We start from the raw sequence: 25,582 nt of genomic DNA, 5'->3' as shown, positions 1-25,582 counted from the left end.
AGCCCTATTTTGAAATAGCCATTCCTCATGGAATGTGGTTCACCTATTTTGAAATTCGCCAACTGCCATTTCAAAATAGTGGTTGCATTGTGTAGACACTAGCATCGTGCAGACACTAAGGGCCCTGATTTCAAAATAACTTTGGCATGTAGACAATACCTTTAGAGGCAGCATTGCTTGCTGGGACTTAGTCTCAATATTGAAGTGGAAGGCAGCTGTGACCACTCATTTTTTGTTCACAATAGCCACAACCTTCACATTGATGGGTGAAATCCCAGCACAATGGATGACAAAACTCCTGTTGATTTCAATGAACCCAGATTTCATCCCTAAAATGTTCATTCAACTACTACTAGTCTAAAAATAATTGAACCAAAACCCACTTAAAAGATTGCAGAGCACTTTACAGAATCTTCCCCTTTTTGAGTGATGGAAAAAACATACCAGCAAACAAATCAATCCCTGAAGAATGTATTCTGGTCAAATGAGATACCACCAAGGCCTGATCAAAGATCCCACGAACTTTAATCCATGTTTGACAGCTGTAAACAGTTATTATGTACACAAGCAGGGCACAGCAATCCAAAACGTTCCGATTTAACAGAGCTGTGATTAAGCCAAGGAGCCTTGGGTCAGATCTATCCATGCTGTGAATGTAAACAGTCTTACCACAGGCCAAATGCTTCTGTTTTTGAAACACTTTGCTGGAGAATATATATGGTTGTGTATGCACATTTGCTGTGTTCTCCTTTTTGTGACCTTCTTTGCGTGTAATAAGCTTTGAGAGTCATCTTATATAGTCAGCTACTTAGTTGTACACTGAAATCCACTGAGCAGTGAAACAAACAAGAAAATTCTGCTTAGGGCCACGTTCTCCCCTAAGAGTCCTGGGTTGGATAAGATAAGCAGCAATGAGTTGCAGATAAGATAAAAAGGGGAAGGATTGTTTTCTGGGTAGAGTACAGGACTGGGACTCAAGAGATGACCTGGGTTATGGTGTTTGCTCTACTGTAAATTTCCTGTATAAACTTTACTTCTGTGTTGCTCAGTTTTCCTGTTTGTAAAACGGCAAACCTACCTCCCAAGGGTGTTGTGAACCTTAACTCTCTGTGGTTTCTAAAGCAGTTTGTGATCCTCAGATGCTAGGTTCAATAGACAATTCTTGAGAAGTGCACATCATTGTGGAAGTTGATTTATCTGTGTTGTGATTATTAATCAAGGTTATTAGTGTGGTGCCTACTCTAATGACAACAAATTTGGAAGTCCAAGGTTTCACAAGCTAAAAGAGAGACATAAGAGAGACGGGAGAGATTGGAAAATAAAGTGAGGGGACTGCATTAGCAAATATTTGTGTTTGTTTTTATTATTGTTGATATAAAAATTGATATGGAGATGTGGCTTCCATACTACAAAAATGGGTATTTGTAGTCTATGCATTACTACTTCCTTGATCTCAAATCTCCAGATAGGAGCAAGAATGTCACAGTTAAGAAATATAAATTGCCCTATTTTTTCAGACCCGTGGTCCATCTAGGGCATTGTTCTGTGTCTGAGTATGGTCAGCACCAGTTGCTTCATTGAGAGATGCAAGGATGTCTGTAGCTCACTGCATTGCTCACAGTTTCTGAATGTTGCTGTCTCTTTAGCCCATTTGGTTATTTGGGACTTGGTTGGATTGTTCCTGTTGCATATTTCTTTGTATTTATCCACAAATAATGTAGGCAAAGTTCTGTTTCCCTGAATGAAGTAAGAACACACAACTGCAAGAGGTTTCCTCAAAAGTCAAGGGTGGACCTCACCACTCATGTGCCATGGAACTTTACTTCTGCTGCCTTTCAGAGCAATGCTACCAGCCACTTTTGTTGTTTTTTCTTGGCTTTCTGATTCCTTCAATCTTCTGACACCCACTGCTCCACCATCAAAGCCCTGTCCAATGCTTGCAGTCAGTCTCAGGGAAACCCCTTATGTTCTTCCTGATCAGTTGCTCAGGCCATCCCATACAACTCAGCGCGTTCTTTTAACTGCCTTACTCCCTAAAGGAATTTAAGTGCTTCTCCCATTTAGTCTAAATGAAAGGTGACTAGCATGCCCATCAGCTTTTGTGATAACTCTGATGAACACAGATTGGAGACACAGTTGCTGGCCATCACCTAGATCCTTCTGCCTAACAATATCTGGGCCACCATCAATATTAAGGAACCTTTATTCTCTTGGATGAATTAGATCAGCGGTTCCCAGCCTTCTTGAGACAGTGACCTACTTTGACAATTCAGTAAGAATTTGTGATTGAAGGCAATTCAAAATGGGGGTGGGGAGGAAGCTCTCTCATGTTTTTTTTTTTTTTTATAAATCTGGATTCCCCTACACTGCCTCCAGCTTAAACCCCTCACAGCCCCAAACTGCCCCTCACCTACCTCATACGAGCTCCATTGCTACCCCCTCTGCTCCTTCACCAGGCCACCGCCACATCCCCCGTGTGGCTTTCTCCAACCTTTTTACTCCTTCCCCCATCTGCAGCACAGGCAGTTCCCCACCCTGTCCTGCTGAAATGGCACTCAGTTCAGTGGTTTAATGGCTGGATCCCTTGTGCTGGTAATTAAACCAATTAAAATGAGTTCCATTTCAGTGCAGCAGGGCAGGGACTGGGAGCTGGAGAAGTCAGCAGCTGCAGTGGTGGGGGCTGCAAATGGCTCCTTAAAGAGCCACATGTGGCATGGAGCCACCCAGCTGGTGACCCTTAGAAAATCTAAAGGTGACCCATGTTTGGGTCCTGACCCATAGGTTAGGAATCCCTGAATTAGATACTGCTCCCCATTCTCCATAGATATGGATACACTGTACACTGAGTGTGGTTATATGCTTGCATAGACCCACACATATGCCAATTTTGCTCTCATGAAGTAAACAAGTATCAAATATCACAAGCTGCGTTCTTTCTAACTGTTCCATCCATGTGAGGAATAAGTTTTGTTATATGTACTGATGCATGTGCAGATGTGCACCAGAAATAGAAAAACATGTTGCTGGCTGTGGGCATTCTGCAAATCAGCTGGGCAGCACCCAAAATCTCTTCTGGGCAGCCACCCAAGAGCTCAGCTTACAGGGAACACTGATCACAAGTACCAAGGACATCAAGATGACCCTTCCTCGAGGAGCTGGCTTCAAAAATCCAACAAAATTGGCCTTGTAGATTATTAGAGATATGAGCTGCGTCTACACGTGCATGCTACTTCGAAGTAGCGGCACCAACTTCGAAATAGCGCCCGTCGCGTCTACACGCGTCGGGCGCTATTTCGAAGTTAACTTCGACGTTAGGCGGCGAGACGTCGAAGTCGCTAACCTCATGAGGAGATAGGAATAGCGCCCTACTTCGACGTTCAACGTCGAAGTAGGGACCGTGTAGACGATCCGCGTCCCGCAATGTCGAAATTGCTGGGTCCTCCATGGCGGCCATCAGCTGGGGGGTTGAGAGATGCTCTCTCTCCAGCCCCTGCGGGGCTCTATGGTCACCGTGGGCAGCAGCCCTTAGCCCAGGGCTTCTGGCTGCTTCTGCGGCAGCTGGGGATCTATGCTGCAGGCACAGGGTCTGCAACCAGTTGTCAGCTCTGTGTATCTTGTGTTGTTTAGTGCAACTGTGTCTGGGAGGGGCCCTTTAAGGGAGCGGCTGGCTGTTGAGTCCGCCCTGTGACCCTGTCTGCAGCTGTGCCTGGCATCCCTATTTCGATGTGTGCTACTTTGACGTGTAGACGTTCCCTCGCAGCGCCTATTTCGATGTTGGGCTGAGCAACGTCGAAGTTGAACATCGACGTTGCCGGCCCTGGAGGACGTGTAGACGTTATTCATCGAAATAGACTATTTCGATGTTGGCTGCACGTGTAGACGTAGCCATAGTGACCTGCCAGTATGTGTCATTTCTAATTGGTGCAAATAATACCCATGTTCCTCACATACCACCACTCATAAAAACCGAAGCTGTATGCTGCAGCACTAGCACTCTGAGAAATACTGATGTATGTGACTTGCATTAGCACTGAGATAGTCACAGCTCAGTGAGGAGTCAAATGGGGATGGCACTCTGTGACTTTCGTACCATGTGCTGAATACCATGTGCAAGGGAACTTGGTATAATGAGAAATACTTTTGACAAAACAACAGATTATCTGATGCATTCAGGAGCACGTATGCAAATGAATCCTTCACTTTCATGCTTTGTTGTGCGTATATGTATCATTCCCTTGATATTACTTTCCCTGAAGAGAGGATGAGTTTGTTGACAAATACAATATGGGTAACTCCCTTGGGGAGGTCACATTTAGGTTCAAAGGAAGGGAAAGAGTGGTCACAGTGTTATTGTGAGTAGTATTTTCAGCTGCTGAATCTAAATTTTTGGTGCCACGTCTGGATGGTATAAGTGATATTTGTTGATTTTGCAATATAGGTTGAGACTTCTATCTACATTTTTAGCAAACAATCAAAATTCATTATTAATTGTTATTAACCACATCTGTATTTGATCTTGTTTATAGTGATTTCTTTAGTGAATTGTAGCAATAATTGCAAAGTCCTTTCTTAAAATTCATTAATCTAGCCTAACAACATGCCGCAGCACAAAGGGATGTCATTATCCCCATTTAACGTATAGGAAAATGGAGAAACTGTGTGTGAGGGATTCCTCAGCTATCCCAGAGCTGACGTAACTCATTATTTGCCACCATCCCAGGACCGCAGTAGGACAGAGACATCCTCAATTAAATACTATGCATGTACACTTTTAGCTATCACACACCTACACCCAGTTTAGATTAGTGATGCCACTCATTCCTAACCATCCACTCAGCTCATTTGAAAAACTAAAAAGAAAGGAACTTCTATGTGAAGACCTTGACTCCTGACCTATCACCTGTCAGAGTTCTTCAAGCATTTCTTCCCCTTCCAGCCTGGCATGAAATAATGTTTGAGAAGACATTAGGGCAAAAGTAACTACTGAGCAATTTATAAAAGGCACCGACACTTAGATTTCTATTATTTGCCTAAATGCTCCTAATAGTTTTCAATTTAAAAAGGAAATGGAGCAGGGGAAAGGAAATAGGGGAGCTGTGTCAGCATGTGGGCTGAAAAATGGATTCAACTTTTTCACAACTGCAGCTGGGTGAAGGGGAAAGAATTGGCCACATGATTTATACAAAATATTATGTGCAAAAATTAGTGGGCAAATTATTGGCCAAATATATCTGCAAATGTCTCCCTCAGCTCAGGCACAGGCCCATCCTGGTGAGCCAATGAGTGGTGCCAGAAACCTGCAACTTCTGTGGATGTTGTGGTGACCTGGGTCCAGATCTTGGGAAGAGCTGGCCATGGGTAAGATCCTGACAAAAGTGTCAATGGGAATTTTACCTCTGTCTCTAATGAGGCCAGGATTCCACCTATTCTGTGAGTACAATGAACTTCTGACCAGAAATGGCTCACGGCTTTTACAGTCAGGGTCAAAACTGTCAGATACCAGGGGCATGGGATCGGATCCAGTTTCTCTGAAATACCAGGCACACCAGAATGCTTCACAGTCACAGAAAGAGTCACTGGGATTTTTAAAAAAATGCTTTCAAATATAGGTTTTGACAGCTGTCTTCCCAGGCCTAGTTTTAGGTAGGGATTGGGCCCAGCTCACACAGAACAACTGACTAACTCTCAGCCTAAGAGGTTTGAGTCATTTTCTGTTGTGACCCCAACTATTCCCCTGAGCATGAGCTGCTGCTGCCTGCCCCAGGGCTCTCTCTCCTCCCACTGGGGGCTGGTGCAGTGACAGCTGCATGTAACAGGGCCTGTGTGTCATGCTCCTGCTATCCACCTCCCCATGCTGTGCTGAACGTGCTGTGGAGTGAAAACTCTGCCATTCCTCAACAGGTACGCTCAAGCCAGACCACAGAGTTCACTGCATATGGAGCTGATCTCAAAGGCAGGACGAGAGATGACCCCCTGACCCAAATTTGAGAGGACTGATTTGTTTTTCCACCAGACCTGACCCGGACCCAACACTTTGAGTTGGGTCCCATCAGGTTTGACTCAGTTTGCATGGCTCAGATAGATCCTGACACTTGCATTCTTTGGGCTTGATCTGGCATGCATTGAATCCAGGGGAGCTAGATTCTTTATGTGATGGCGGCTCTTTTGGCCAACACAGCAGGGACTGAAGTGGGGACTTCAAGAGGTACACACGCGCTGCAGTAGTGTAACTGCCCATGGTTGGACTCGGACCTCTGGAGCTTAGTGCAGGAGCTCCTATAATTTGAGCTGAAAGCCAGCTAGTGCTCAGCTTAGACTATAGAGGAAACTCGTTCTTTTGCACTGTACGTGGTCTAGGTGCCACTACACGGGACAGTGAACTACAGGTACGTGTGTGGGTTACACTTGCGCTAAAGCAGGGGTGCACAAAGTGGGAGGCAGGCCCCTTCCAGGGGAGGTGTGAAATTTCCTAAAGGGGGTGCAGCACAATCAACTGCTGGGTCTCAGGCTCATCCATCTCAATAAAAATGTTGAAATCTGTCACCGTTTTTATGTATGTGTGCTCGAATTTATATGTTGATTAATAAGGTTTTCACTTTCTACATATTTGTTTTCTTACCCATGCTGAAAGGTTTTTTTTGTTTTTTGTCTTTTTTAATGAACTTAACCGAAATTCCTGTTGGTTTGGATTACATTAGAAAGGTTGCGGGAGGTGTGGGGCTGCTAATTGCAGGGACAAATAGCGGGGCCCGACATAAAATGTTTGCTCACCCCTGCACTAAAGGACCAATTCTCTCTAGCAGTAGCTGTAACAGACTCACATATCTGCAACTCAGGCACAGAGATCTATAACAGATACTCATGGGTGGGTTACACTTACATGTTGTATCTGGATGGCAGGATCAGGTGCCTGAATTATTGGGACTAGACAGTTCAGTTTTTCTTTTTCAATTATATCTTAAAGGTAATCTTTTCTGATTGACTTATGACTAACTTTCCCTGCAAATCATTTTGCTATGCTGTGTATCATGTGCAGTATAATAGACTAGGTATTTTTATGTTATAATGTATGCTAAGAGGCCAGGAGGCTATTGACAGATTTATAGCTTGTCAAGGGAGACCTCACAATGTAAGGATCTGGAGGCAATTTTTCCCAAGCAGTGTGTGTATGTGTGTGTGTTTGTATGTTGTATTGTTGATAGACAAACTAAGTACCAGCTCTGTTTTAATCCTCTTCCATTTCCTGCAGCCTCTGAATCATGTTTTTCCCTTCTCAGAATTCTCTCCAATTTATCAATAAAATATGTTAATTTGAGAATTTTTCTCAGCCTGCTTTTACCATCCTATTCTCTCCCCTGTGCTCTGCTCACTAGTTCAGGCCTACACAGTAGCATCACAAAAGTTTCTCCTTGCTTTTCTTCCCACCTCAAAAAACAGCTTCTATTCTGGAAGTGTTACTGTGTTTCAGAAAGTCAGAAGCAAGAACCTCATTAAAAAAAATCACTGATCTATGGGCATTTTTTTTATCCAAAACCCCTGACATGGATCGATAAAATCTTAGCAGTTGCAGTAAACCTGATGGTGTCCATGGGAGAAAAATAGATTTCCTCACAGGATCTTTACTGTGCAAAGCATACATGGTATAAGTATAATGAGTCGCTTTTCTCATTCTCACACAAAAATACTCAGCTCAATAATGCAACTTTCGGCTATCTCATGCTTCGCATCTGAAGATCACAATGACCTTAATAAACATCAGCTAAGCTCCAGAGCACCCCTAGGAAAGCAATGAGAAATATACCAGGGCCTCTTTACCCACTACTGTTACCTCTTTGAAGCTGAGCTTAGCAACTCTTTAACAGTGTCAGAAAACCCCATGCAAAAGTTAAAAATAATTTGTATCCTTCTGAAACTACAGAGTGGCTGTGTCTACACTACAAAATAACTTCCAAGTTAACTTCAAAGTAAAGGGCTACTTCGAAGTAGCCTGCAGAGCATCTATACACGCTTTCCCTTACAAGTAAGGGAGGTCAACTTCGAAGTCACTACTTCATTCCCGGAAATGGAGTAGTGCCTTACTTCGAAGTTTAACTTTGAAGTAGTGTGTGTGTAGACATTCTCCACTCACTACTTCAAAGTAAGGTGTCCACCAAGGAGGTGCCCCTCCCCCCCAGAACAGGGAGACAGTCTGGCCAGCTGAGGCAGGGCTCTATGGTCCCTTCCAGGTGCCTTAAAGGAAGCAGCTCCCTGGCAACCCCGGGCAGGAAGCTGACACTGTGTCACAAGCAGGGGCACCATGAGCTCTCCCTCGGATTGCCTGTGCTCAACACAGAACCCAGTCACTGCACCCCCGGCCACCATGGCAGCATGCCATGATCCCCCTGTTCCCCTGGGGGCCCTGGACAAGGACTCTAAAGGCTCACAGCACCTGGGCCAGGGCCATGCCTAGAAGGGACCCTCCTGGTTTGAGAGGGAGCTGAAGGACCTCCTTGCTCTACACTCAGACTGTGCTTGCGAGTGGGGAAGCATTGCCTCACTGAGGTGCACAGGGATGTGTGAATTTCCCAGGCTACTGGGTGGGGCTCGAGCCAGTTCTAGGTGAAGTGGATGAAAAGGAACCCTTTGATGTTGAATCCGACCCTGGTTGCTGCCGACTCCTTCCGGCAGAAGGGTTACATATATAGTACATTAATATAACATGAGTTGGTAGGTACTGAGACAGATATACCCCCTCTCAAGGGGTCCTCTTTTTTGAAAGGTCAGATAGGATAACCCTGACTCAAAAGGAGGGCTTTGGCTCCACCTGACCCAGAAGAGGAAAGGCATCTTCACACATCAGCTCCCAACCTAGCAGGGAGGGATTTAAACCAGGTTCAGTTAGAGCCTGTGACAAAAATCCACAGGTAAGTATAAAAATGCAATGTGGCCTATTAGCATACATAGTGTTAGATCAAAAAAGCAGTGTTAGATGTTTGGGGTGGGGAGAGGAAAACAAAAAATTACAATAGGGTCAAAGTAGCAACAAGAAGGAAATCAGTGGTGGAATCTGATCAACATTTTAGATGTCTACGCACAAACACATGGAATAGGGGGAATAAATAGGAAGAACTTGCAGTATTAGTATATAAGCTAAATTATGATTTAATGGGCATCGCAGAGACTCGGTGGGATAAATCTGATGACTGGAATAGTGGTATAGAGCTTGTTCAGAAAGGACAGATAGGGAAAAAGGGAGGATATATACCCTCGTTCTGAGATCCAGAAAGAAGCGGGAGGCAGATGAGGTGAGAGTTTCTGGGTAAAAATACACGTATTAAAAAAATAAGGGTGATGTCATGTGGGGAACCTCCAATAGCCCACCAAATCAGGAAGAGAATGGGCATTTCTAAAACCACAGAAATAGCCAAAACACAGAACCTAGTAGCAATGGGGGATTCTAATTACCCACCATGTGTTGGGAAACTAATATGTCAAAACATAAATTTTCTAACACGTTCTTAGATTGTAGTGGTGACAACTTTTTTATTCCAGAGAGCAGAGGACGTAGCCGGGGGGACAGCCATTTTGGGCTTAATTCTGACCAACATGGAGTACTTGGTAGTGAGTCCAAGAGTGCCATTTGGGAGGGTATGGGGGTCTGCAGACATGCATACTGGGACACTGCTTGCTTTTCTTCCCATTCTGCTGACTGTCAGGGACCAAGGGGCAAGTACATGGCGTGTGTGAATCACTCCTCTGCCCCTTCCTTCACCAGCCAGGAGCGAGAGGCATGCACACAAGCTGCGTACTTTTCTCACAAAAGGCAAAAGGTTTGGTCAGCGTATGGACCACATGGAACTCACAACTCAGAGACTACCAGCATCACAATGATGAGCTCTGCTTGTCTAAAAGTACAACAGTAATCATAAGGTATGTCTATACAGAGCTGCCAAGAACAATTCCACCAGTAAAAGCAATGAGCTAGGCCCTTGGCTCATCTAAATCAGCATAGCTTGAATGACTTCATCAGTGCTATATTGGTTTATGCCTGCTGAGGGTCTGGTGCACTATTGTTCTACAGGGAATATCTGGCTTCCAAAATGAAGAATTTGGGGCCAAGAAAACAACACCTAAAAAGAAAACTTGAAGTCACAAGGGTGCACTATTCAACAGATCTTGCAATCATGGTCCTGCAGCCTCTGAGATCTGTACTATCCCAGATCAGAGTAAAATCCTGTAGGTATTACAGAAAAGCAGTGCCCGCTTGCTTGTGATGTGTGTAATATTCGATAGACTAAATTCAGACTGAGGTGAATTGAGTTGCTCTACAGTATCTACTAATATCAATTCTGAAGGGAGCTCATTGTCTAGATGCCTAATATTATTTCACCTTACTAGAAATGTTACTGCATAAGCATATGCTTCACTGCACATTTTAGGGTCCAATAGCGAAAAAAGAAATCTAGCTTCCATTTCCTCATGACACTGTATGCTTAGGAACTTGTTCATCTTGACTGAAAAAAAAAAAAAAAAAGGACAAATCAGGCTTGATTAATTAAAAAAAAATCCACCTCTTTTATTAGGTTGGAGACAACTGACACACACCACTATTCACTAAAAAGCAATGCTAGGAATAATAATAGTGTAAAGTCAGCCCTTGTGAATAATTCATAGGGTGCGATTTCATGTTATTTTAAACGGTGCAGCTTCTCTTGCTGATAAGCAATAATTTTGTGTTCTTTCTTTGCTTTTTTAACAAATCAATCAAAAGGGTTCTCTATTGTTAAATGTGTTTGGAATAATTTCTGAAACAGTTTAATAGAGCTGTGATCACACACTGATTTATTTTTTCATTCTCTACTGTGGAATAGGTGGTGGGTTCCATTTCTGGCTTGTTTTTAGGAAATAAAAAAATTTTGAAGCTACTGACACAGCATCCAACAAATCCCACATTCCTTTGCGTTATTTTTCTTCATAAAATCTGTACACAGTTCCCACGGATGGCACAGTAGCCTAGTGGCTAGGCCCCACGTGGTGCCTAGAGGCCCGAGGTGTAGGTCTTCAGCCCACAACCTAGAGGCTGTAGTATTAGTTTGGGGCGTGGCCCGAGAGTCTAGTTTCCCCTCCAAAGTGGGGGGTTCGCTGGGATTCTCGCCCTTTTTGCCTGGGGGAGGGTTCAGATGCTCTGTCCTTCGGTGGCCAACTCAGTGGCATGTCAGAGCCAGCCCATGCTTCTTGGCTGATCAGCCCTGAACTGACCCAGCTTCCCTCCTTTTATGTTGCCTCCAGGCCTGACACTCTCTGCAGGTGAACTGGGATGGGGCTAATTGGGCAAACAGGCACTGGTTAGCCCCTGCCCTGCCCGGCCTTCCTCTCATTCCCTCACACAACCATATATTATCAGTCAGAATGACCTTAACTTAGTAAGAAGAGAACCAAAATGCTGTAGGTCTCCATGGGACGGCATAACAGGTCCCTGGTCCTGCAACCTGAACCACAATGGCAACCTGTATGCGTACTCAGATCCCACAGAAGTCACAGAGGCTCTGTATGGAAAGCGGGATCTACCCACGTGGAGAAGATTGAAAGGCTGGAATCTGTCCTTGTACCTCTCCTGTAGCAGATGGCATCTGAACACAGCCCTTGCTACCAACACCTTTCTTTGTGAAATGAGTTCTTCAAATCCAATTCATTTTAAAGCGACATCCCTTTATACACTAAGCCCATCCTGAACTGCTGGCTCAGATCTGCGGATGTCTGAAAAAGAAGAGACCTACAGATACAAATTCTGCCTGACTCGTCATTCGTAACGATCAGCAACTAGCCCTAGGTCACGGAGCAATGTAAGTCAGAGAAATGGCCAGACAGGAATGCTGACAGACTTGATGTAGAGCAGAAAACAGGAACAAAACTGATTAAGCAGCAGAGGAGACAAATTCAGATGAGGTTAAAATAATTAAATGTGTACCACGTTGCTAATTGACAACTAAGGGAACATGATAAATATCTGCAAGTATTTGAAGGTTGCAAACTGAATGTGGGGTACTGTGAGGGTTGCAAAAAGGAATTTTAACTAAGAGCAATGGGATCAAATCATTGAAAATAAATAGCAGACTGAATAACAGGAGAGACTTACTAACAATAAGGTCTATTACATGGGAATGGCCTTCCAGGAATAGTATTGAAAGCCCAACTGCTAAGTGATTCATTTAAATCTAGATTGGAAAAAAACAGTCAGGAATATGGCAGGGAACAATCTTGTGCTCACTGGGGAAAAGGCAAGATGACTTAGCAGTTCTAATTTCTATTGTCCATTGCATTCCTCCCTGCTGTGGAAGGAAAGGATGAAATCCCAGTGGATTTGCTGCAGGAGGGTGTGAAGGAGACAATAGTACCCATGCACCCTGTGGCACCATTCTCCCTCTTCCTGTCCCTCTGTGGCGTTGAATATCTGCACACCACAGCTGGAGCAGGTGGTCGGCACACTTGGCCCCGTCACTAAATTCACAGGATTCTTTGCCAAGTTAATAGTAGCAGGGTCAATACTAATGTAGGCATCTCACCCACACACTCTGAGTTGGCACACCATTTCCTTCACAGGCAGAAAGCTCTGCAGAGACGTACAGCCATGTCCCCATTTTATTTTAAAGGGGAACAGAAAAGCATTTTTGCCTGCCAAGACCTGAGTTCAGATATTTGTTTCTTCTCCAGGAGGTGGCACCAGTGTTCCCTAGGCAGTGAACAAAGCTACATTCTTACACTTTGTGATGTGCTGGTAAGACCATCATCCTCAACTGCAGGAGGGAAAACAAAAGCCTTAACTCGCGCTAGCTGCTGAGTACAGGAGAAACAGACTTTCAAATATGTTGTTTCAAATCTGTTTATCATTTTCTTAGGACTTTGAATATTAAAAGCAACTTGGACCTCAATTTGTTGCTATCTGCCCCGAACAACAATGTTCTCAGAGATGGAGAGCTAAACTTTCGCAAGTGCAACCGATAAGATCGTGAAGTTCAGATCCGGTCATTTGCTTAAATGTTTGTTACAGTAAAAGCCCAGTTATCAGCATTTGGATAACTGGGACATTTGGTTAACTGGCATGCCCAGCTGGGGCTGCTGGCCATGGGCTGGTGTCCTGGCCCAGGCCAGCTGCAGGGTTACTGTTGTCCTGGCCAGGGCTAGCTGCCACAGGGGTGGCTGCTGCAGGGCCGCTGTCCCAGCTGGGGCTGGCTGCTGCAGGGGCAGTATCCCACTGCTGTGGGGACAGCTGCCCACTGTCTAGCCAGGGGTTGGGGGTAAAGCAGGGCAGGCTGTCCATTCCCTGGTCTTTGGGGGTGCAGAGTAGGGCTGGGTGCTGACCCCACCTCTAATAACTGGCACATTTTATTATCCAGGTCAATCTTTTGGGTAGTGAAGACATACCTTAAGTCTCATTGAAAGTCTATGGCATGCAGGTTCTTAAGTACTAAGTCAGTGCTTGAAAATGGAACCGAGGAGACTATATAACTTAGGGCTTTTGAAAAAATTTACTCCGTATCCAATACTCTTCTGGGACATAGTTCATGGGACAAGTGTGTAAAACATGTGCAGGTGGCCTACCAGTTTTGATGATGCCAGTTTTTGACTAGAATCAGCTTTGGGATCCTTCAGCTTTATAAAGAAAATGTTACAGATGTGCTGCTATTTTTCACTATTTTCTATTTTCCCTGTGTAACTAGGGATCAGAAATCAATTGCCCATTAATATTCTTGACTGTAGTTAGAGGTCAAGTTTTTTGAATCTTAGTCTGACTGGAAAAGATCCATGAAGACATATTGCAAACCTTCTCTTTCTTCTGTTATTCTTCTTAGCAATTATTAAGATCCATTCTGTGAGATAACGGATGATAATGTCCCACCTTTCACTGAAGCATGAAATTGCTGTTTAGGGCCCTTCTGTCCAGTTCATCTTTATTTAATACAGATAACTGAAAAGACCTCCCTGTTTGCTTTTAAGATCAAAGTGATTGTCAGTCTCTCTCTCTCTCGCTCTTGCTCTTGCTCTCTCTCACACATGCACTCACACACACACACACACAGAGAAAACTGAATTGAGAAACCAACATATAGCATTTTCCCCATGGATGTCCCCCACTGTAAAGAACACAGAACTTTCTTGATGCTTCATTTTAATAGGAAAGATGACAAAAAGGTTTCTACATCTATCTAAATTGTCAGTGTTTATGAAACACATAGGCCATGACTACACTAGCCAAAAACTTCAAAATGGACATGCAAATGGCCATTTCAACGTTTACTAATGAAGCGCTGAAATACATATTCAGCACCTCATTAGCATGCGGGCGGCCGTGGCACTTCGAAATTGATGCGGCTCACCGCCGCGTGGCTCATCCAGACGGGGCTCCTTTTTGAAAGGACCCCGCCTACTTCAAAGTCCCCTTATTCCCATCTGCTCATAGGGCAGAAAGCACACTAAGGACTTGCCAGACACCCACCACATCTGCAAGAGATGCAGCAAGGACTGTCACTCTCGTGTGGGTCTTCATATTCACAGTAGACGCTGTAAATGAAGTCCTCAATTGAAACTATAAAGGGCGCGATCCATAGTCTATGCAGACTGAAGGATGCCTGCTACTATGTCAAGGTTGTTCCCTCCTTCAACACTCTAGCTGCGTCTACACGTGCACGCTACTTCGAAGTAGCGGCACTAACTTCGAAATAGCGCCCGTCACGTCTACACGCGTCGGGCGCTATTTCGAAGTTGAAATCGACGTTAGGCGGCGAGACGTCGAAGTCGCTAACCCCATGAGGGGATGGGAATAGCGCCCTACTTCGACGTTCAACATCGAAGTAGGGACGTGTAGACGATCCGCGTCCCGCAACATCGAAATAGCGGGGTCCTCCATGGCGGCCATCAGCTGGGGGGTTGAGAGATACTCTCTCTCCAGCCCTTGCGGGGCTCTGTGGTCACCGTGGGCAGCAGCCCTTAGCCCAGGGCTTCTGGCTGCTGCTGCTGCAGCTGGGGGTCCGTGCTGCATATACAGGGTCTGCAACTAGTTGTTGGCTCTGTGTATCTTGCACTGTTTAATGAAAGTGTGTCTGGGAGGGGCCCTTTAAGGGAGCGACTTGCTGTTGAGTCCACCCCGTGACCCTGTCTGCAGCTGTGCCTGGCTCCCCTATTTCGATGTGTGCTACTTTGGCGTGTAGATGTTCCCTCGCTGTGCCTATTTCGATGTTGGGCTGAGCAACGTCGAAGTTGAACATCGACGTTGCCAGCCCTGGAGGACGTGTAGACGTTATTCATCGAAATAGCCTATTTCGATGTCGCAACATCGAAATAAGCTATTTCGAAGTTGGGTGCACGTGTAGACGTAGCCTCTGAGTGCAGAAGGTGGGGGCCTGAAAGAGACCTTAAAAATACCTTGTCTCTATAGGTCTGTGTTTCAAAGCTTCCCAAGGTCACAGATTCCTTGACATGGGACACCATTGTGCGTTCATCTCTCTTTTTCTCTTCCTGGGTTGCATTCCTGTCTCCCGCACTTCCCAGAGTGGTGCTGCTGGCTTGTCTGGTATCCTTCCACTTTCAGTCTCCACTTGAATGAAATACTCAATTTAACACTGTTTTACACTGCCTCTAGGATCCAGATATCACTTCACACCTCATAAATTAACACTGATGTTGAAAATGTAGCCTCATTCTTTTTCTGCCCAGTAGCTGTGAAACCATGATGACTGTAGAGGTACACAGGGAAAGGAGAGGAGAACAAGTCCTCTTTGCTCTTTGGAAAAGGTGCCACATATATTTCCCTTTGGCCTTTCCTTTCAGCACAATGCAATTCGCAGGCGGGAGGTTGCACAGCTGTAGCATAGAGGTATAGGACAAGACTGAAACAAACACTAAAATACTCATGAGAAAGGGATGACTTTTTATTGCCACCAGAGCAATTTTTATGTGGTCCAGGTATGTAGCAAGGGTTGGACATTAAGGGGTAAAGTGCCAATGTTTGGTCCATCTCCACCCAGAAGAGCTCAACAAGGCTGGGGGGACATTGTGCCAGATAGCATGTGCGTGTGGTGTGTCAAAAGATGAAGCCCAGGGTGATAGAAAGCTTAGGGAACCTGGCCTAAGCTTTCAGCAAGGTTGGTCTCAATTTCAAAGTAGTTTTCAAGATTATGGATATTCCTGAGATGCAAAACCTCACTCTAGATCCAGACTCCAACATCTGAAAGTGAAATGGTTCATGTCATCTGGAGATTAGCCTGACCTGCAGCATTTGGATCTGCGTTTGAACCTCCTGAAAGTTGAAAGGGATTAGGATTTGTTCCAGCTCAGATCCATCTCCAGATAATGTTTCGCACAACACTAGTCAATAGCATTATGTGAATTTGTTCCAGATAATTTAGCCAACCTTTCTTGCAGATGTATTTTATACCACCTGCCACCTTTGAAAATTGCTCAGCAAGTACTAACCATGTATATTCTGGGTTGATAGTCTGATACAATTTTGTCTTGCTTGTCTTTCGAGTATTCTGAGTTGAAGTAAAAGTGAGTTGGACAAACCATTTCTTGGGTATATGCAGTGGGACAGAAAGTCACCATGGGCACTGGGGCAAAGTGGGAGGGGGCCCTGCTCCAGGCCCCTACAAGGGGGTGGGGCCTAGGAAGGGGCAGGGCCAAAGGCAGTCAGATGTTTACACCACCCAGATAGTGGCACTTGGTCCCACACAGATATATGGAGTGGTGGAGCAGTGCTGCCTTGGCACTTCAAAGGGGCCCAGAGCTTCAGCTGCCAGAGCTGCTGAAGGAGCAGCAGTGGTGGCCAGGGCTGCGGGCCCATTTGAAATGCTGGGCCCTGGGGCAACTGCTCTCTTTATTTGTCCTTCTCTCCCACCCTCTCCCCACTGTTGTCAGGTCGAGGTATAAGTCTGGAACCATGGAGTTGACCCAGAGTAAAACTGATGAGAATCAGGCCCTCCCCTTAATATTGTGCTACACTAATGAATAAATTGAACAGTTTATTTCAGGAGATCGTGGAGGGAAAATGGCCACAATAGCTTGTTTTCCATTTTTATTTTCTGTGATTCTCTGTGGATTATATTATCACTTGAGATGGCTGATATTTTATTGATACAATGTCATTTTGTCAGAATCAGAATACATCATGAGAATATGCTGATTTCAACAAATTCGGCAGTTTCAAAACGATTTGTTTTGATTTTCTTGTTTCATACCAATAATGTCAAAACATTTTGTTTTAGTGGTGTTGGAACATTTTCCTATGAGTTTATTGTTTCACATACATTACTTTAAATTGTAATATTTCAGCATTATGGAAATGAAACATTTCATAAGGTCATTTTTATGTTTTTGAATAAAATATTTTGGAATTTCCGTTTGGCTACATATTTCAACTTTCCATCAAGATTCATCATAAAAACAAATTTTGAAATGTCAGAATTTCCTGTGGGATAGAATTTCTGTTCTCCTACCAGCACTTCGTCACTATTAAGACCTTACAGCCACTCAGTAACATTGTTTATACTTTCCCACTCCTTTCTTCTTCCTCCTAGCTAGGAATTTGCCCTTGGTGCTAAAATATAACTCAGACACAGCACTCAGTTGCAATTCTGTTTGGTTTCCCCTGCACCTGAAAAAGCAGGAAGATGCCAGAGTTCAGGAAAAGAGAACTGATTTACTGTAATTTTGTTTTGTTTGTAGAGCTTCTGTATTACCTCCATGGCAGCTATCCCACAGTCACAATAATGTGTTTTTCACTAGTTTTGCCTGAAGATAGCACAAGCATAGAAAATTCTTTTTATGACCCATCTGACTTTAAATTGAAATGAGGGGAAAACAGAATGACTTTTGGATGCAGGGAGCTGTGTACCTCACCAAATTCAATAAGACATTATGAAAGTTATTTTTATTTCTGTTATTACTATTTATTCTTTGCTTAGCTTTTACAATTCTCCATGGTAGTTGCCAGACTCTATGTTAATAACACAAGAGATTTGCACTTATTCATAGGACTGCTGTTGAGTGAAAACTACCTCTACTACCTTTGAAACCTTGTACTTCATGAGCTTTGCTACCTCTGGGAATGATGGCTGGGAAAAGAGCATAACTTTGTCAGTACAGAATACAATGTATCTGCAAATAATCTTCCCTGTCCATGGGTTTGCAGATATGCCCACGTAAGAAGGGACTCAAATATTCATGTGGAACATGTCCGACTAAGGTTGCTTTGGCTTATTATCTTCTCTTGAGCATACCTATATCAGTGAGTTCAGTTTTGGGGTTTCTTAGGACCAGTAAAATATAATGGCAAATTGAAGATAATTTGAATTGAAAGGATTCAGAGGAAAGAAATTAAAATAATAATGAATGGACCTCTGAAAATAAATTAAATGTACTTATTCTTTGGATTTGTGCTGACGATGGAGAACAGTGAAATGAAAAAGAATAAAACCTAGTTAAAGGATTTTACACATATGAAATTCAGAAGAAGCTGGAGGAAGGACTCTTCAAACTCCCTTGCCTCCCTGCACAAAGCAGCAAGCCACCAATACAATCTGACCATGTCCTGCAGCTGTTAAGGTAGAGAGGGTAGGGGACATGTTTCACTACATCCCTCATATGTTTAGTTTGGCTCTGCACAGACCCAATGACCTTGCCCTTGAAATTACCACTTATTCCACTTATGTTTTGTCCTTCAGTGACCTGTTACAGAGCACTTCTCCCTAGCGTTAAGTGTCTATTGCTTCGTTTATGGTAATTTTGGGTCTACTGGGCCTATGAATGGACCTATGAGGATAGGCCTGTTTAAAGGGAGACAGAAGTGGGCCTCAAGGAAGCAGAAGGGTTATTTAGGGTGGCAATATGGGTGTCATAAATGAATGCCTGTAAAGGGTCAACCATTAGAGGATTCCCTGTGGCGGGCAGCCAGCCAGGTAAGCTAACGGAATAAAAGAGTTTTTGTTTTTGTTTTTTTTTTAAAAAACAGTGGCCTGCTGTGAAAGAGGGTCTTTCTCTGAGTTCTGCAACTGGAGCAGGGAGAGACCAAAAATGCTGATGAATCCAGCAAATATCCTGGCCACATCATAATCAGAGCATAGATATGTAAATAGAAAGGAAATATTTAGCTAGACACGATCAGGTTATTTTTATTTTGGATTTGGTGTGGAACTTCTCAGGCTGGTTGATAGATTTTTTCCCCCTGTACACTGTAGCTTCTAAACTGAATTTCAGGGAAGTAATTCTTTGTGCTCTAATATTGATAATCTTTAGTGGCTTTAATAACATCTAGCAACCAAGTATGCCTATTTACTTTCTTGGCAGTTTTCCATCTTTTGTTTTGTGAATAAATTACTTTTTTAAGGCAATCATTTGAGTCCTGTATCCTACAAGAGTGTCTGTGTTTTCTTCATGCTTAGAGCAAAGGGTCAGCTATCAGATTACAGCTCTTGGTTTCCAAGCTATCTCCTAAGGAAAGGTTGAAGTGTGGGGGTTACCACACACAGAGATATTCAAGTGTGTCTTCCTGGGTTGTAAGCGGGGGGGCTTTTCCAGTTGGTGGCAATGGCACTATCTCCCAGGATCAGGGCATCTGTGACTTGGGGAGGTGTGTAAGTGGAGCCTATAAGAGGCAAGGTATTTATAAGGTATATGTGGGTTTCCACTTTCTGCACTTGACGTGTCAGAGTGGGGAGGCAGCCTCAACAGAGGGTATGAACAAGATAAACATATAAATGGGGAAAATGTGTGCTGATTCACTTGTGGAGCAGTCTCCCAAAGGAGGTGATTGAAGCCACATTACTCAGGACACCAACAGCTAGACACTGTTCAAAGAAACAACTTTATGTTTTCTAATTGGAGGCCCTGCAAGGTCAGCAAGAGCTCCCATGCATGTCCACACAGTTTCCCCGTAGTTCTGCTTCAAGTTCCTTAAAATTCTCCTGTGCTATGGTTCCTACAAAAGAACTGGTATTGCTTATACAGTTGGTTCACTGACACCATTGCCAATGGGCTGACCAGTATTTTCCCTTGGTTTCCTAGGCTACGTCTACACGTGAAGCCTACATCGAAGTAGCCTATTTTGATGTGGCGACATCGAAATCGGCTATTTCGATGAATAATGTCTACATGTCCTCCAGGGCTGGCAACGTCGATGTTCAACATCGACGTCGCGCAGCACCACATCGAAATAGACGCTGCGAGGGAACGTCTACACGCCAAAGTAGCACACATCGAAATAAGGGTGCCAGGCACAGCTGCAGACAAGGTCACAGGGTGCACTCAACAGCAAGCCACTCCCTTAAAGGGCCCCTCTCAGACACAGTTGCACTAAACAACACAAGATCCACAGAGCCGACAACTGGTTGCAGACCCTGTGCATGCAGCATGGATCCCCAGCTGCAGCAGCAGCAGCCAGAAGCCCTGGGCTAAGGGCTGCTGCACACAGTGACCATACATCCCCGCAGGGGCTGGAGAGAGAGCGTCTCTCAACCCCTCAGCTGATGGCCGCCATGGTGGACCCCGCAATTTCGAAGTTGCGGGAAGTGGATCGTCTACAAGTGCCCTACTTCGACGTTTAACTTCGAAGTAGGGCGCTATTCCCATCCCCTCATGGGGTTAGCGGCTTCGACGTCTCGCCGCCTAATGTCGATGTTAACATCGAAATAGTGCCCAACATGTGTAGCTGTGACGGGCGCTATTTCGAAGTTAGTGCCGCTACTTCGAAGTAGCATGCACATGTAGACACGGCTCTAGTGATCCCCCAACTAACTTGTATCCACCTCTCTTCTCTTCTACTTCAAGTGTAAGCTCTTTGAGTACGGGACCATCTTTTTGTCCTATGTTTGTACAGTGCCTAGCAGCACCATCAGGTCCTAATCTGTGACTGGAGCTATCAGGAGCTATCAAAAGACAAATAATAATAATAATAGTAGTAAGTTGGTCAAAGTAGTAGGAAATGTAGGGTGAGGAGGAATCCTGCATTGACCAAAGCTAGCAAAGAGTATTGGCCAACCCTGCTTCTAATTTCTGCTATTCTAAGGCTGATTTCTCCCCCTCTCCCATTTAATAGGAAGCTACAAGTGTGCAAAATTATGTATTAGTCTTTAGGATGTAGACTCTGTAGTTTGAAAGGAGTTAGTAAGTAATCCTATCTCCAGCCTGCTGCTCTGCAATATGCACAGCTTCCCCTGTTAAGTCTGGCTAATGTAATCGCAGAACGGAACAAGAGAGAAAAGCCTGAATTAATTATACATTTCTCTTCCCTCCAACTGTTCTCTCGTATTCCTTAAGTCTGTCTATTGCTCCACACTTTTGAGGGAGAATGATGTTTAATGCAGCACCTGGGATGCTGACATTCTCATAAATATCATAAGGCACTCAGAAATGAGGTAATCACTCCTATGCAAACAAAGTAAGGGTATTTATGCAGTGCTTTCAACCACCTGCTGAGTGTGTCTTTTGTAGTATTAACTCTTGAGTTGAGTGCATCTCTTGTTCACGAACTAACAAAACTGAATGTCCAGCCCAGTGTCTCCTCATTGAGTATTTCTTGTGTTTAGATGCAAAGAGAAAAGAAAGCCTTACATGCCTGAGCTTACTTAGAGTGGAAGAGAAATAGCCTGAGATTTGTTTTCACCTGCCAGTCCTAATTAAGACATAAGACTAAATGGTTCTCAGCTTTAAAATTAATAAATCAACTAATAAAAACAGTACATTTATATGTATTTATAAATTTAGCTGTGTTACATTTTGGGGGAATCTGCTTTACGTTTAAATTGTCAATGCTTATTTTCTCTCATTGCTGTGTAATTTTCGGTGTTGAGGTAAGGAGATCCTTTAGCACTGTAGACTGGACAAATAATACATTCCTTATTCATGAAGAATTCTTCAGGAAAATAAATAAAATAATGACATTAAAGTGTATCTTACCTCTGGTCATCACAATTCCTGCAAGGGTTTTGTGGCGTGCATGCATGGAGGTGAAATTTTCTGTCAGCTCTTGAAACTTCTGTGTAACCATCTGATATATGGAATCAGCAAACTCCTGAAAGACACAATCAGAAGGATTTTTTCACTTTCTTTGATCGACGCACTTGGATGTGGCTGGAGATTAATAACCAGCCTTTCAAATCTTCCTTTTAGAATTACATTCAACCTAACTCAGCAAAAAAGTAAAAGGAACCACCCCTGTGGCTACGTCTACGCTACAGTGATCTGTTGCCAGAAGGTACTGTCGGAAAACATCTCCTGAGAAACTTCTGTTGACAGATTGTGGCCACACACTAAAGCAGATCGAACTGCCAATCAGCTCTGTTGACAGAGAGCAGCTGGACTGCCCAGCTGCTCTCTCGACAGAACGGCCAATGGGAAGAACAGCAGACAGGGCTGCCTGGTGACCCAGAAGCCCTGCCTATCTACAGAGGGCCACCTGGAACATCCACATGGCTTTTTTGTCAACAGATTCTTTTGAGAAGGGCATTCTGCCTCATAGGGGAGAGCAGAAGGCTGTCAGCAAAAGGCTGTTGATGCATTTTTAGTGTGGACACTCCGTGAGTTTTGTTCACAAAAGTGCCGAGTTCTGTCAACAGTATGTTGACGAAACACATTTTTACTGTGGATGTTCTGCAAGTTTTGTCAACAAAACCAGGATTTTGTTGACAAAACTCTCTAGTGTAGACTTAAGCTAGGAAACTGTCAGTACCATAAATGACCGCTAGCTGCCTCTAAGGGTGTATCTGCAAGGCAGCAAAAGATGTACGGAATATAAATCTATGGAAACATGCATCTCATAGAACTGGAATTAACCTTGGGAGGCCATCAAGTCCAGTCCCCTGCCCCATTGGCAGGACCAAGCACCACCCCGACACATTTTCTTCTTTTTTTTTTTTTTAAATCTATTCACATCAGCTTCCTCGAGGATTGAATGCACAACCCTAAGGCTGACCAGGCTACTGCTTAGACCACTGAGCTATCCCTCACACCCAAAATAGAAGGGCTAAGGTTGGCCCAGGTCAGCTGACTCAGGCTCACAGGGCTTTAGCTAAGGGGTTAAAAATTGTAGAGTAGCTATTTGGGGTCAGGCTGGAACCTGAGCTCTGAAACCACATGGGGGGAGTGGGTCTTGGAGCCTGGACTCAAAGATGTCTACATTGCTATTTTTAACCATGCAGCTGGAGCACTGTGCGGTCAGGTCTGTTGACCTAGGATAATTCTTGGTGTCATATATACTTTTAGTGCAGTGTAGACTTAGGGTGTGTCTTCACCACCCGCAGGATTGACGGGCAGTGATTTATGACATACATCTGCTGTGTGCTCTCCCATTGACTCTGGTACTCCACCAAAATGAGAAGAATAAACAGAGTTTATGGAAAATATCAGCTGTTGACTTACTGCGGTGAAGATACCATGGTAAGCGGACCTACGTATGTTTACTTAGCTATGTTATTCCAGCAGCTAAAGCTGTGTAACTTAGTTCAATGGCCCATGGTAGCATAGACAAAGCCATATCCTGAGAAGGTTGATATTAGGAAGACCCTGTTCTGCTCAGTGGTCTGAGCTACAGGGCTGCAGTAAGAGCTCTCCTCTGAATAATCTGAGAGAGTTTCACCCACAACTACCACAGAAAGTGCTATTGAAAGTCAATCAGATAGACTCTCTGGGGATGAAAATGATTATGCATAGGAGAACAATCTCCTGAACTCTTCAAATCACACTGGCAGCTATCTTGAGCCATTGCACACAACTACACACCTTACAATCCATTTCCCCTTGCTTATCTCTGCACTTTGCTTCTGAGATGGTTTATGCATAAGTTCAGTTCCATGGGAGACGTGGCAGAGGAAAACATCACACTTTTATCACCCCACAGGCTGGCGTTCCTAGTGTATTACTTAAACCTGAGCATAAAAAGTGAAAATACAGTAGAATTTTGTTATTTGAAGCACCATACAGGACAGCCCCTTTAACTGGCTGCTCTGGTAAGTTTCTCTCAGCCACAAACAACAACAAAAACTCTGTCAATTGACAATATCAGTGTTAAAAGACGCCAGCTTAGAATTGCTCCCTGGCTGCAGATCTCTTGAGGTCTCAGTGGCATCATGCAATCTCTGTGCAATCTGGCTGATTTAGAAGAGACTTCATTAACACTGTCCTCATTAGGCAGCAGTTACTGCCATTCCCTGTTAGTGGGCTACACTGGATCTCTGGATAAAGTCCAAATAAACCAGCTGTCCTGCATCAGCACATCATCTCTGAGTGTGTATACTGCATATGGCATCTGAAGAAGTGTGGGCTAGTCACCCTTGAAAGAGTTCTTGATACACACTTTTTTGCTGAGGAAGGAGATTTGGGGGCTGGGGTGGGCGATACGGGGAGGGGGGCTAAGCCATGCTTGAAGTGTGAGGCACTGGTGCAATGAAGCTGCAGCAACACAGACTAATTCAGTCCAGGCTCACCAAGACCACCTGCAGTGCTGTGATATCCTAAGAGGCCATAGTGCTAGTGAAGCATAGGATTGCAAACAGGGAAGCTGGAACAGGGCAGGGCAGGCCAGGGAGCCATGGCTCTCCCTCCCATTTTTCACTGGTGGTAAGGGTGAGAGATGGAGGGGAGGGGACAGGAGCTCAGAGGAAAGTGAGAGAGAAGCCTGAGGGGCAGGGATGATAGAAGACCAGGGGCTTGGGAGAAGGGGTGGAGCGAGGGCAGAGGTTTGGGGGTGGGAGGAGTGGTGTCAGGGAAGGGGGTCAGGGAGAAGGGACACTGCTGGAGCAGAGCATCAGGGGAAAGGAGAAGCTTGTGGGCCTGGGGCTACCATTTGTGGCTGGTACCACCCTCCCCCAACACTTTTAAGGACCTTCCACTTCTCCTGCATGCAAGTCCAGTGCTCCTGAGTTCTGCATCCTACTTGGTCGTGTTACTCTCAGCTGGTTTCTTCTCTTGTCCATCTTGTAATATCTCTGTCTATAACAAGGTTGATAATAATGCTTAATTACCTCACAGGCAGCTGTATTCATTTAATAGGTAATATTATGAAGTGTTTTGAAGGTGATAAGTGCTACGAATTGTAATGTGTAACCTAATTGTAATGATAAGACTTGCAATGTGCCATGGAATGTTTGCATAGCAATAGACAGGATTTTGTCACATCCCCAGCTTCATGTTATCCAAAAGATCATCAGCATATATGTATATAGTAACATACATTTCTTGTAGCACATCATGGGGCTCAGGTGTGCAGGTGCACAGGAGTCAGGGCAGGGGGTTGGTTTATGCGGGGGCTCAGGGTAGGGGCTGGTGTGTGTATTTGTGGGATGGTTCAGGGCAGAGGCTGCTGTATACGAGTGCAAGAGTGAGGGCAGGGATTGGGGGGTGTGGGGAGTTCATGATGATATTTGAGGTGGTGGAGGAGTCCATGGTGGAGATTGGGGAACCTAGGGGCTCAGGCCAAGGGGTTTGGGGTGTGTTTGGTGGGTTCAGTACAAGCAGTTGAGGTGTACGTGTGGGGTTAGGAGGCAGAGCAGGGGATTTGGAGTATGGGGGATTCAGGGCATGAGTTGGGGGGAGCTGAAGGCAGGAGTTTGGGTATGTA

General features: G+C 44.5%; 1 protein-coding gene across 1 annotated transcript in view; it reads right to left on the bottom strand.

Moving 5' to 3' along the window:
• ADARB2 (adenosine deaminase RNA specific B2 (inactive)) overlaps positions 1–25,582 on the bottom strand; it is a 471,396-nt gene that overhangs the window by 84,633 nt on the left and 361,181 nt on the right. Inside the window, exon 4 of the mRNA XM_074985018.1 lies at positions 21,925–22,039. Within this exon, the coding sequence (XP_074841119.1) occupies positions 21,925–22,039 (115 nt within the window). The remainder of the gene's footprint in view (positions 1–21,924; positions 22,040–25,582) is intronic.

The sequence above is a fragment of the Carettochelys insculpta genome, chromosome 2, assembly GCF_033958435.1.
Source record: "Carettochelys insculpta isolate YL-2023 chromosome 2, ASM3395843v1, whole genome shotgun sequence".
NCBI lineage: Eukaryota > Metazoa > Chordata > Testudines > Carettochelyidae > Carettochelys > Carettochelys insculpta.
This window is presented reverse-complemented; position numbering and strand designations above follow the sequence as displayed.